Source organism: Girardinichthys multiradiatus, chromosome 22 (assembly GCF_021462225.1).
Source record: "Girardinichthys multiradiatus isolate DD_20200921_A chromosome 22, DD_fGirMul_XY1, whole genome shotgun sequence".
In the NCBI taxonomy this organism is placed as follows: Eukaryota; Metazoa; Chordata; class Actinopteri; order Cyprinodontiformes; family Goodeidae; genus Girardinichthys; species Girardinichthys multiradiatus.
Window position 1 is genome coordinate 35,919,715 of NC_061814.1, and position 12,001 is coordinate 35,931,715.

Below are 12,001 nucleotides of genomic sequence, written 5' to 3' on the forward strand. Positions count from 1 at the left end.
ACTTTTGCACATCATTTGTTCAGTTCAGCACCATGGAAAATGTCTCCCAACCGAGAGAAACTTGCAGACCACTGAAGCAACTTTCTTCTTCTTTCTACTGAGTAGGGGCAGCTATGTGATGGTTCCTAGAGCTTTATGTGCTCCAAAAGTACTAATCGTGGAGTAAACTCTACTGTTGTTTCAGTGGTACTGCGTTGGGTGGCTTTTTAAAGAGCCTTACCTCCTTGGTGTCCCAGACTTCTGCTCCATCTGCGTACATAACCAGCAGCTTTTGGTTGCCCTTACCAGGAGCGAAGCGGATCTTCTTCACCCAGCCCCGATGTGTCGGAATCCCCCTGAGAACATCAGTTTCCCATATTGAATTGGTTCCATCTCTGTTTCCATACTGTTTAAATTTATGGTCATCATTTATGGTCCTGAATGCACAATAACACGTACTGTTTTGTTGCACATACATAACTAACAAAAGGGGAATTTAAAGGGGGCCCGCTTTTAAAAGGGGACACATGATGAGAAAATCCACTTTTTTAGCCTCTAAATACATTTTTGTTGTATATTTGGAGTCTTTAGGAGTGCAGAAAAGTTGAATTTAGTGTCTTTAGGTGCTGCGTAGATATCTTTATATATTGTCATATTTTCACAATAACTTCAGTTTTCTCTGTTATGTTTTTTGTTCGCAGCCAAGTGTGAAGCGGCTGGGATGAGGATCAGCTCCTCCAAGTCCGAGGCCATAGTTCTTGTCCTCTTCAGGTTGGAGGGGAGTTCCTGCCTCAAGTGGAGGAGTTCAAGTATCTCGGGGTCTTGTTCACGAGTGAAGGAAAGAATGGAGCGGGAGATCGACAGACGGATCGGTGCGGTTGCCACAGTAATGGGGGCACTGTGCCGGTCCGTTGTGGTGAAGAGAGAGCTGAGCCGAAAAGCAAAGCTCTCAATTTACTGGTCGGTCTACGTTCCTACCCTCACCTATGGCCATGAACTTTGGGTCATGACCGACAGAACGAGATCACGGATACAAGCGGCTGAAATGAGCTTCCTCCGTAGGGTGGCCGGGCACTCCCTTAGACATAGGGTGAGGAGCTCGGCCATCCAGGAGGGGCTCGGAGTAGAGCCGCTGCTCCTCCACATCGAGAGGAGCCAGTTGAGGTGGCTCGGGCATCTATACCGGATGCCTCCTGGACGCCTTCCTCGGGAGGTGTTCCAGGCACGTCCCACCGGGAGGAGGCCCAGGGGACGGCCCAGGACACGCTGGAGGGACTTTGTCTCTCGGCTGGCCTGGGAACGCCTTGGGCTCCCCCTGGAGGAACTGGAGGAGGTGTCTGGAGAGAGGGACGTCTGGGGGTCTGTAATGAGTCTGCTGCCCCCGCGACCCGGTCCCGGATAAGCGGAAGACGACGAGTACGAGTACGATTACATTACAGTATTTGCTGCAGAACAGCTTAATAAGGTCATGGACTTCCAGCTACCAATTTCATGTAGCCATTTTTATTTCTCGCTGCAATTTTGTAGTCCAAGCTCAAGTAAATATGGAGCTACAATAACAAGGAATTCTGACCAAAGCATTGCAGTTCCACTTTATATGGAGCACAACTGAATGATTGAAGTGGGAAAAGGACGGATTTAAAAGCATGATGTGTCCCCTTTAAAGATAGGTGAAGATAAAAAGGTTGTGCGCTACAGTGACAGGTAAACCTTTTTTTTTATACAAGGTGTTTCCTATAAAAGAAAAATTCCTAAAAGCGTTTCATTTAATAGAGAACGTACAGAATTTGGAGGCAGTGTTATTTGCACAGGTAACCCTCCCAGAGAGCTAAGTTGCTAGAAGCGATTCATTCCTCAGAACAAAAAAGCAGAGTATAGCCAAACAGATCATTTCAACCCTAGAAGTTTTAAATATTTCAAGGGTAACCAAATAGTTTCTGATTAAAGTTTGATCCTGGACTTCTTTTACCTTGACAAACGAGCTTTAAGGTCCCAGAAATTGAGATTGCCATCCACATCTCCAAGCACCAGAGTGTCGCCTTTCCAGGCAATGCAGGCGATACTGCCCATGCTACCCTGCACAAAAGTTTATACAGAGCTTCAAGAAGCACCCACATAAACTTTATAAAGCAAACCTAACAAAAAATGTGAACATTTTAGACCAGGGCTTAGTTATAGAAGCAAATCTGTTCTATTTTCAGGATTCATTTTTACTTTTTACAGACACAAAGATATAAGTAAAACTATCACTGACAGTAAAATCTCCAGCAAACAGTGCAATGTGAGTTTCACCAGACAGACAAAGCAACTATTAAACGATTTCACAAGAGAGTACACAACACAAACAGTGACAAAGGCAGAGGACTTATTGATAGCAGCAAATCCTCAGATTATTCAAGAGCAGATGGAAAAACCCTTGGTTATCTTTACCTGTAAAGATAAAGAACAAAGGTCAGGACTCACATCAGGGGGGATTCGTGCTCCGTCTTTCACCGTGTTGCCCTCCACAGTGATGTGATAGACCTGCCCATCAGTGTCTGTGAACACAAAGTGCTCCCTGGCTGAGATGGCCTGGCTGGTTTCTGATTTGCTCTCAGCATCTTGCAGAAGGCTGCGGGGGGTAAGGACACAGATTTAGTGGTAAAGCTTTTAGGTACTGCATGGTCGAGTAACCAGGAGTAATAATTAATCATTATATTTATTAAATATAAGCATGATAACATTATACATAATTGACTGAGTGGTGACATGAAGCTTTCTGCACTCTATATCTAAAACGTCACCCATGTCACCTCCGACAGAACCTTACTAATGGTCTTTCTTCTAAGTAACTTATTGTTAGCCGTTATATCCCCATATGTAGGCGTCTCCCAAATGCATGAACATAATCATTTAGCATTTGTTATCACACAAGCAGGCTGGCTGTGGTTTTAAGTTTATTTCACTGATAGATTAAAACATAAAGACAACGATAAAATATGAAATATTAGAGAAATCTGAAACTATTTAATCTGTGGTGTGTTCTAACCAATTAAAATGCTTCAGGAACAAACTGATGAACTTCTAACATGTACCTGATGACTGAGGACTCAACACTACTCTGTTCTGCATCTGACACGGTCTGTCGGGCCATGGCCTCCCTCGCTGCTATCTGCTTTTTCTTCAGACTCTTCAGATTGTGGGATGGGGACCATTCCTGTTTAAACACACAGACACATGTATGTTTGCAGATTGTTTTTCCCATTCAGGTCTAAACTCCCTAATGACTAAAATTGATGATCTGTCATCAGATGTATGCCATCTTGTTTCCCTAACATCATGCTGCTCCAGGTTATGAATTCAAATCAAGTGGTGTTTTTTACCTAATTAATCTTTTCTTTCTTTTCTGAATATCTCTTCGAACAACCAGAGACTATTTGTTTTTATCCACCACTGAATTGCTGTAAATTATGTTTGAACAATACTTAAGTCTCTTGGTGGTGTAGCATAGTAAGGTCGCATCTTTGATGCGGGGGACCTGGGTTTGAATCCCGGTTGCTTCAGAAAGGTCATCGGGCATAAAACCTTGACAAGTCTCTGTGCAAGTTGTAATGAGTTGCTCCCTACATAAGGGAGCAGCTGATGGGATTCATCACTATATGTTTGAAAAATAATCAGCTGAAATATTCACCTCTTTAAATATAACTATATAGGAAAAATAGAAATATGTTAAAACTTGCTCATTGGAAGAATAAAAAAAGCAAAAGAAAGTGTAGTAGCAATATTTCAGCCAGCTGACTGGCAATGAGCAGCTACACCAGGCAGAGGGGCAACACCTCTGGCCACGACAACACTTTCTCTGGTATCTCAGATACCAGGAACCACAGGAATGGTGAGATTTGGAAACCATAACTATTTATAAGCTTGGCCCAGGCCAAAATATAACTGCTGAAAATGTAGTAATTGTTTTGCTTTTTTCAGTACACTGTATAGGGTTTGGAGGCCTTTCCCCTTCCTATGGTGAGCAAGAGGTTTTATAAGACTATTAGAGCATTATGTACTTCATAATTTAATAATTAATTTATCCTTCTCAAATTAACAGTGGATATTTTTATTATACTGTTAACCAATTTTCCCAGTAACTTTGCAAAATACATTTCAATAATATTCCAACTCAACATTTTTGTACAAATATGGTGGTATGGAGCTCAAAAAGGCTGTGCTATGATGCAGCAGGTCCCAATCTGATGGGTAACAACATACCAGATATACTCAACTTGAATCTTCTGTTCTTTGATTAGCGAAAGTGAGTGTTTGAGAATGCGTCCTGTATGACTGAATCAGAAATATGAATGCTGTTTAGGCACCTCGAATTGGCTGGTACAATTGATACCTGTGTGCAGGATTGCTGAAGGCTTTACTCACACCAATGATAAACCTGAAGTCAAAGTACTCAAATCTGTTTTTCACTAGTAATCAACATGTTTTAGTTTCATGTTTCTCTGTAGGACTTAAAAAAAGGAAGGTTTATGTGTTGAAAACATTGGGCACAAAAGACCAAATGTGCCAAGGATGGAGCTGACATTAAACCTGCAAAAAATAATGATTAAAATATGCTAAACATGTAGGTAGAGCCACAGCATGCATCTGCACTCAAATCTTATCAACCTCCCATGCTGCTGAGCAAGAAACTGAGTCTGGATTCATACAGACCATATCCCAGAATTTTACAGAATTTCCTGTCCATTTTACCAATTTTGAGTTCATAAATAAAATTCCCACGATGAATTCATTGTCCGGAGGGAACTCGAAGTAGAGCCAATGCTTATCTGCATCGTCAATCTGGGTGGTTCAGGGATCTGATAAGGATGTCGCCCTTTGGAGGTTTTCTAGCAACATCTCAATGGGAGGAGACCCTGGGGAAAACCCAGAACTCGCTGAAAGGATTATATAACGTGTCTTGTATGATAGCCTTGGGATCCCCCAGAATGAACTGGAGGGTGTCGCGGTGGTCAGGGTTGTCTAGGTTTCCCTCCTGGAAATGTTACCCTCCGTGACACGATCTTGTATAGACTGACAGACGGATGGATTTATTGATAATATTCCTACCAGGGTCAGGATTTTAATACAAAACTTGCGAAAAGAAAGAATGGATGAAAGATGGCTGAATGTTAAACTCTTTCTGAATAGATGCACCTACAATACATTAAAGGAAGACGTTATTTCTGTAATGTTTAAATGTTATTTTAACACAACAAAACTGTCAGAATGAGAAAAGGATCCAGATTTCATTAGTATACAAAACTGTGGTACCAGCGCAGTGACAGTGGGAAAGTTCTTGGCCATTTCTCGGAGCAGTGTCCCTGTCCTGATGTCCCACAGCTCCAAGGGTTTGTCTCTGAACACCACCACCAGGTATTGTCTGGGGAGCAGAAACACAATCTTACATCTGTATTCTCAAACCACAGATGTTTGAGAAATAGAAAAACCAAATGTCTAATGTTGTTAAAAAAAGATTAATTTGCTCTCTAACATGGAAAAAGTTAAATCATTTTTTACTCCACAGTTTCCTTATTCATGGTGCAATAAAACAAGCCGAAACGCTGAAATAATGTGCAAAAGAAGATTTAGAGCATACAGAACCACCTTTTGTTGCACGAAGTCCAAGTGATTGGCTTGACATTGACTTTAGTAGTGTTCCCCTTTGCTGTAGAGGAGTTTGCTTCATAATGTTGCTTCATCTCAATGGGGGCTGAAAGTAAGTCCCACAGCTCTCTTGAGGTCCACCAAGCAGTCGAATCACATGCCTGGACTTTAATGGTCAGAATACCTTGAATTCTTTTCTTTCAGTCATTCTCTTACAGATTTAGGGTTGCCTTTGAGATTGCTGTTCTCTTACGGTCCAATTTCAGCAGAGCTCCAACCATTGAATAGGTGGCTCCACACTTTTCTCTAGAACACTTTATTAGACAAAGAAGTTCATGGCTTAAGGTGCAGCTATTCAGCAAGGTGCCAATGTGCTTGACCGTTGGTTTGAAGTTAAAGTTCAGATTTGATTGCAGTGCTATGTGAAGTTTGGCCAACCAATGACATTTTGGTCTGGTCTGTCTGCACAAAACGTTTGTTGAGATGCAGATCTGAGATCTGAAAACGTTTTAGTAAGCTAGACTTTCAGATCTTTTCTAATTGTCGTATTATAAGCTTCAACAATTAACATATAGTTGTGGCTTGCAGGTCGGGGATGCAGGTGGTATTGTGTTAACAAGGACCTGAACAATCCAAAGACGTAAACTGCTATCTTGTTTTTCTAGAGGTGACTATATTTGCAGGTAAAGAAACAACAGACATTTGACTGGCAATACCTGGATCTCTTTATTACCATGGGCATATTATGAATATGTGTGGTCTCTCACACACTACTTACAAACATTAGTTTTCTCCTAAAATAAATAGTGATACTGTGCAACAGCTAATCTGAAGTCGTGTTAAGCTAGTTTTTATACCCGGTTAGCACTACACTGTTTTTTCTTTATACTATCAAATCATAAAACTGAAAAAACTGTTTATTGGCTTGTTGCTCTGACAACATAAAAGGAAATAAAAACTGGAACACGCCGGATGTGGAAAGTTTGGCAGCATTTTGAATACCTGAGTTGAGGTAAAGAGTTGCATTCAAAAGGTAATACACATGGAGACCACTGATTTCATAATGCTACCTTAACTGTACGAATAATGTTAGAGGATGAAAACAGTTTAAAACGTCTGTAATTATTTTATTATTGTTTATAAAAATACTTTGAAACCCTGTTTTACTGAGAATCCTATCTGATATACATTTTGTGACATAACCTCTCCTCCACCCAGGAAAAGTAGGCTAAAAAATATATATTTTGAATGCTGTTCTTGTATCTTATTGAATGGTTCTTAAAGAAAAATTGGAATTGGCCAAAAATGGCAGCTTTACAAAAGAAAATGGAGATTGTTAATCAGCCACTAAATTCTGATGGTTTAATCTTTCAAAAAGACTGCAGTAAAACATCTACATGGTAAACTTGCATTCATGGTACAAGTAGTGTGCCTGCATAAAGTCTGTGTATCTGCAGTGAAAGCATCTGAAACTGTTTTGTTTGTATTAGCTAGTTATTTGGTTTGTTCCACACGGGAGGAGGTCAGCACTTACTTGAGATGAGACACTTTAATCATTTCGATGGGCAGCTCATCGTTCCCCCGCTCACCTCTGAATGCAAAACATCTGCCTAACACACAGAGAGAAGGATTAACAAAATGTTTTCTCATACATCCAAAACAACGAATTCATGTAATTTTCCTTTTGAATCAGCCTTTCCTGCCTTTACTCTCTTGCTGGAGCTGCAAGGGGCAAAAAAGTGCAATTTAATCTGACCTCCCTTAATGTAATTCCTTCTTCTAAGCCACTTATAATCTGTGTCTCTCCACTCTCCAACCCAGGGTTGAAAAGTCCAGTGGTATTTTTTCCCTTAGCTAAGATAAGATGCTTCAGACATTGTCTCCGGTTTAGGAGTAGCTTAATTAGACATTGAAAGTTGTAGGCTTTGTCCTGGATACGTTCATGTGTGGTGGTTCGGACTCCAGCCACTGTCCACCCCTCATGCATCTCCTCCGGACTTGCTTTGCATCACCATCCCATCAAGGCTGCAGTGTCCCTTGGTCTGTGTACCGTTTTCTACTACACATTTTCTTTCTGTTGAACTTTCTATTAATATGCTTGGATATGCTTACCCTCCTTTGGAAGGTCTCAATGACTGTCTGCTGGACAACTGTCAGGTTAGCATTATTTCCAATGAATATGTTCATCTTATGTGAAATTCTAAAGTTTCAATAACTACATTTTAGGTTAGCTGTAAACCATAGTCCACAAAATTAACAGACATTAACTTTAAAAATATATCACTGTGTAATTAATATATGTAAGTTTCACTTTTGAAAAGCTGCTATTTCAGCTTTTAACTTTGTTCTCTCTTTTCTCTTCCTAGAAGCTACACCTGGCCCGGCTCTGTGTCTACCTGTGACACCTTTCTGGAGAGGGGAATCGTCCGAGCTTCTGCTGGCAACAACTTAATGCTCACCTTCTACCAATGATCCACATGGACCTGTCTTTCAGTGTTTAACCCTTTCTCTCTCCTAGACATAGCAATTGACTGAGCTTTTACTGTGACTAACTGTATGTGCTCTCTTTCAGACTCTAACCTTGAAAACTGGCTCAGAATTTATCTGTTCTTTCTTTCTAGATGAAACGACTAAAGGGGCTACATCAACAAACATTTACTTTTCCTTTCCATAGAACTCCTGGATCAGTGCTTCTGTGTTCTTTTTGTGTCTCTGCTCTGTTCTCTCAAACCCCCAGTCGGTCGTGGCAGATGGCCGCTCACACTGAGCCTGGTTCTGGTTCTGCTGGAGGTTTCTTCCTGTTAAAAGGGAGTTTTTCCTCTCCACTGTCGCTACATGCATGCTCAGTATGAGGGATTGCTGCAAAGTCAACGCCAGTGACTGTCCACTCTCTCTACATGCTCATCCGGGAGGAGGGAATGCTGCAAGTCACTGACTGGATGCAATCTGCTGGGTTTCCTTAGATAGAAAAACTTTTTATCCAATTTGAATAAATAACTGAATCTGACTGCACTGTTCAATGGTTAGGATTAATTGGAATGTATGTACCTGAATGTTGTGAAGTGCCTTGAGACAACATGTGTTGTGAATTGGCCCTATATAAATAAAACTGAATTGAATTGAATTGAACTGAATTACTGAAATAAATTCACTTTTCAATGATTAAATGAGTTACACCAGTTTGGTAACAGGAAAATTATTCTATTCACCAACTATACACATAAATATGGAATTTCATTATGAGTTGCTGAGTTGACCATTGATATATAAATATAGTGTAGTTCTTTCCCGCTTGTGATTTCCTGACATACTAAGAGATGAAAATTGTTTTTATTTTTGACTGGATTTGTTCTTTCTTTCCTTTCTCTTATCTATACAGTCCTACGCAAGACTAAATACATCACAGAGCAACATTATCTTTCTTTTGAAGAGACAAAGATTAACCTGATATTAATCTTTTACATTTAATAGGTAAACAAGAGGTGTGAGCACAGCATAGGCAGGGAATGGATAGGACACTTGGTTCTGACTGGACAAGCAGCAGCTAAATCTGGATAGAGGGATCTTGCTCTCTAGAGCTCGTTTAAGCTTGTAAAATAAATAATGTGTAGACGGTTAGTTGTGCTGTGCTTAGGAAAGAAGCATTGCCGTAGTGGCTCCCTGGTCACCTGTTATTATGGCACCAAACAATTATAAAACCAATGATAACGCGCTTGTAAATGTTCTAGAATAAAACACACTAAACAGGTGAGATTTTACACCAATGAGAGATGCCACAAATCCACTTTAGTATATACTCAAGAAGCGTTATTGCGCACATGCAGCAACTCATGGATGAAAAACAATCAGAGCATTTTTATAAAGAGCTCAGAGAAAGAAACAATTACACAAAAAAGGTGCAAGCTTGAAAGATTATCAGTTTTATTTGTTGTTAAGAATAAAGTCATTAAAAGCGGAAATTCATGGGCAATATGAAAGGCTTAGCTGCAACACTTCGCATACATTGTGTGTTGCTTACCAGTAGGGAGGTCAACATGCTGGAGCTCATTTCGCACCAGGCCCATGTTGTTGGGGGAAGAAGTGGCAAAAGACAGGAAGCTGGTCAAACTCACCCATTCAAGCCCCCTGTGGAAAAAAGCAACCACACAAAGACAGTTTAAAGATAATAACATCTGTTTATTACATGTTCATTACATGCAGTATGGATGTCTATTTACCCCATCACCCAGCCACACATCTGGAAAAGTAATAAAGTTAAAAAGGACTTTAAATGATCATGTTGTTTTTCAGTTGCTACATATATTCCAGACGTGACTACAAACTCTAAAACCCTAATGCTTGAAATGAAGTTCTTTAAAACGTGGTTCAGATTGGAGGTGGGAATAAATGTTACACTTCAGCGCAGTATAAAAGAAATCCTACGTGCTTATTTATTTTTTTATCCTCTAGACATTATGTTTACATTGTGATGCATTCAACTGCAACTCAGAAATGGGAATTCTGCTTTTTTATTCTCAGTACCATTAATGTGGTGGTATAAGCCTTAGTAGCAGAAGCAGATGACGTTACCTAAGTAATCTTTTTTTATCCTATATTGTAGGTTTAACATTTTCATTTTCTAAGAGTAGAGGTTGCTTTCCACTGGCAACACATCCTTGCTCACGATGAGGGATTGCTGCAAAGTCAGTGATTTATATGCAATCTGCTGCATTTCTATAGATAACTAACTTTGATACCAACTTAATGAAAAGATCACTAAAATTTAATTGTATGCTGTTTGAGAATTTGTATTGCATTCAACTATGAGTTATTGGGTCTGAATCTGATAATACGATTCTAAATTGGGTTCTAGCTGACTGGATATAAATCGGAACCGACCTGAATTGGAAATGTAAAGTAACTCCATATGACTGTGCACTAATGGCTTGTTGTGGTGGGACCCTGGATTAATACACCTGGGAAAGATGTCTGGATGAACATGATTCATATAGCTACAAGCAAAGTCTTTACCTGACTTCACAGGAGTGCACACTGAGTTCTTTGTGCAGAAGACCACTGGTCAGGTTGTACACCAGTACAGACCCATTGCTGGTGCCTGAGATTGGGAGACAGAAAAAGAGCAGCGCATAAACATGACAGATAGAAAAACGTGTCACACAGTTCCTTATCTTCACAGCATCTAGTTGTAAGTTTGATTAGAGAAAAAGTTACAGAATCAAACTGTTTCAAGTTCAAGAATGCTGCACAGTGTGATACGTTAACTTTACTCATTCCCAAACACAACTTGATTAAACACCAAATGTGATATCTGATATGATGAGAAACTCCATGGAGGTTTGATAAAGTAATTTTTTTCCTTAACTTTCAGAGGCAGAGCTGTGCTCCAACTAAAATGTTTTCTGTTTTGCAAGCCTGTCTGATGCCTTCCTACCCACCTGCAGCCAGTAGCGGTTGATAGTGGTTGATGTTTTTAGTGGTAAGAGGTGGACACATGCGGATGGCAAACGGCGGCAGCGGCAGACCAGACAGGAGGCTGGTGAGCAGGAACTTCAGCTGGACCTCCTGCTGGTTTGATGATGGAGGAGGAGCCTCACCACCAATCAATGTCTGACCTGGAGAAATCACAAAGAAGCCATGAAAGTGTAAGAAAGTAACATAGCACGTTTTTCAGTGCCAGCGGGTCTTCACATGTACGTTGCATGCTTTTTTCTTCTCTTCTCTTTTCTATTTTAAAGACTATTGTTTTTTTTGTTTAATCACAGCAGACAAATAAGAAAAGTTACATATTTATCCAGACATATAAAAAAATTAGCACGCAATTCTGCACTATTTTAGAACTATGTCAGTAGTATTTGGACAATGAAAGGTTGGAACTAAATTTTGGAAGAAGAATAGTTCCTTTATTTTCATTCTTGTTTCTTAAAAGCTTTGAAGGACCAAAGCTTTTAATCAAACCAGTGGTTCTCAATCTTTCCTTCTATTTAGATGTGTATCTGCTCCAGCATACATGACTCAAATGATTTCTTTACCTCCTCATATCATCAAGTGCTGCAGAAACCTGCAAATCCCCCATTTATTTAAGTCAGGTATGTGGCAGCAGGGAAGCACCTAAAACATTCAGGGCAGCGGGGCCTGCAGACCAAGGTTGAGAACCACCGAATTAAACGACTAACCTAGTAACTGAAATCTACTGTAACCATGCTTCCATCTTAAATAGAAAAGTTAGAAAAATTGGAAAGAAAAGAACAGTTTTAACCCTTTTATTGAGACTAGTTACAAAATTGTTGATCTTTTCATTTACATAAACGTATGAATATTAGTAATCAAATTTATATCCACTTTTCTAGGTACAACTGTACATTTTAGCAGCAGAGCTACTGTTTAATGAAAACTAAAT

General features: G+C 39.9%; 1 protein-coding gene across 1 annotated transcript in view; it reads right to left on the reverse strand.

Moving 5' to 3' along the window:
• The window catches only part of wdr11 (WD repeat domain 11), a 43,281-nt gene that overhangs the window by 12,224 nt on the left and 19,056 nt on the right, over positions 1–12,001 (reverse strand). The window contains exons 10-18 of the mRNA XM_047351690.1: positions 11,040–11,216; positions 10,615–10,699; positions 9,623–9,729; positions 7,139–7,214; positions 5,272–5,380; positions 3,054–3,175; positions 2,443–2,590; positions 1,949–2,055; positions 221–335 (exon numbers count right to left, since the gene is read on the reverse strand). Of these exons, the coding sequence (XP_047207646.1) occupies positions 221–335; positions 1,949–2,055; positions 2,443–2,590; positions 3,054–3,175; positions 5,272–5,380; positions 7,139–7,214; positions 9,623–9,729; positions 10,615–10,699; positions 11,040–11,216 (1,046 nt within the window). The remainder of the gene's footprint in view (positions 1–220; positions 336–1,948; positions 2,056–2,442; positions 2,591–3,053; positions 3,176–5,271; positions 5,381–7,138; positions 7,215–9,622; positions 9,730–10,614; positions 10,700–11,039; positions 11,217–12,001) is intronic.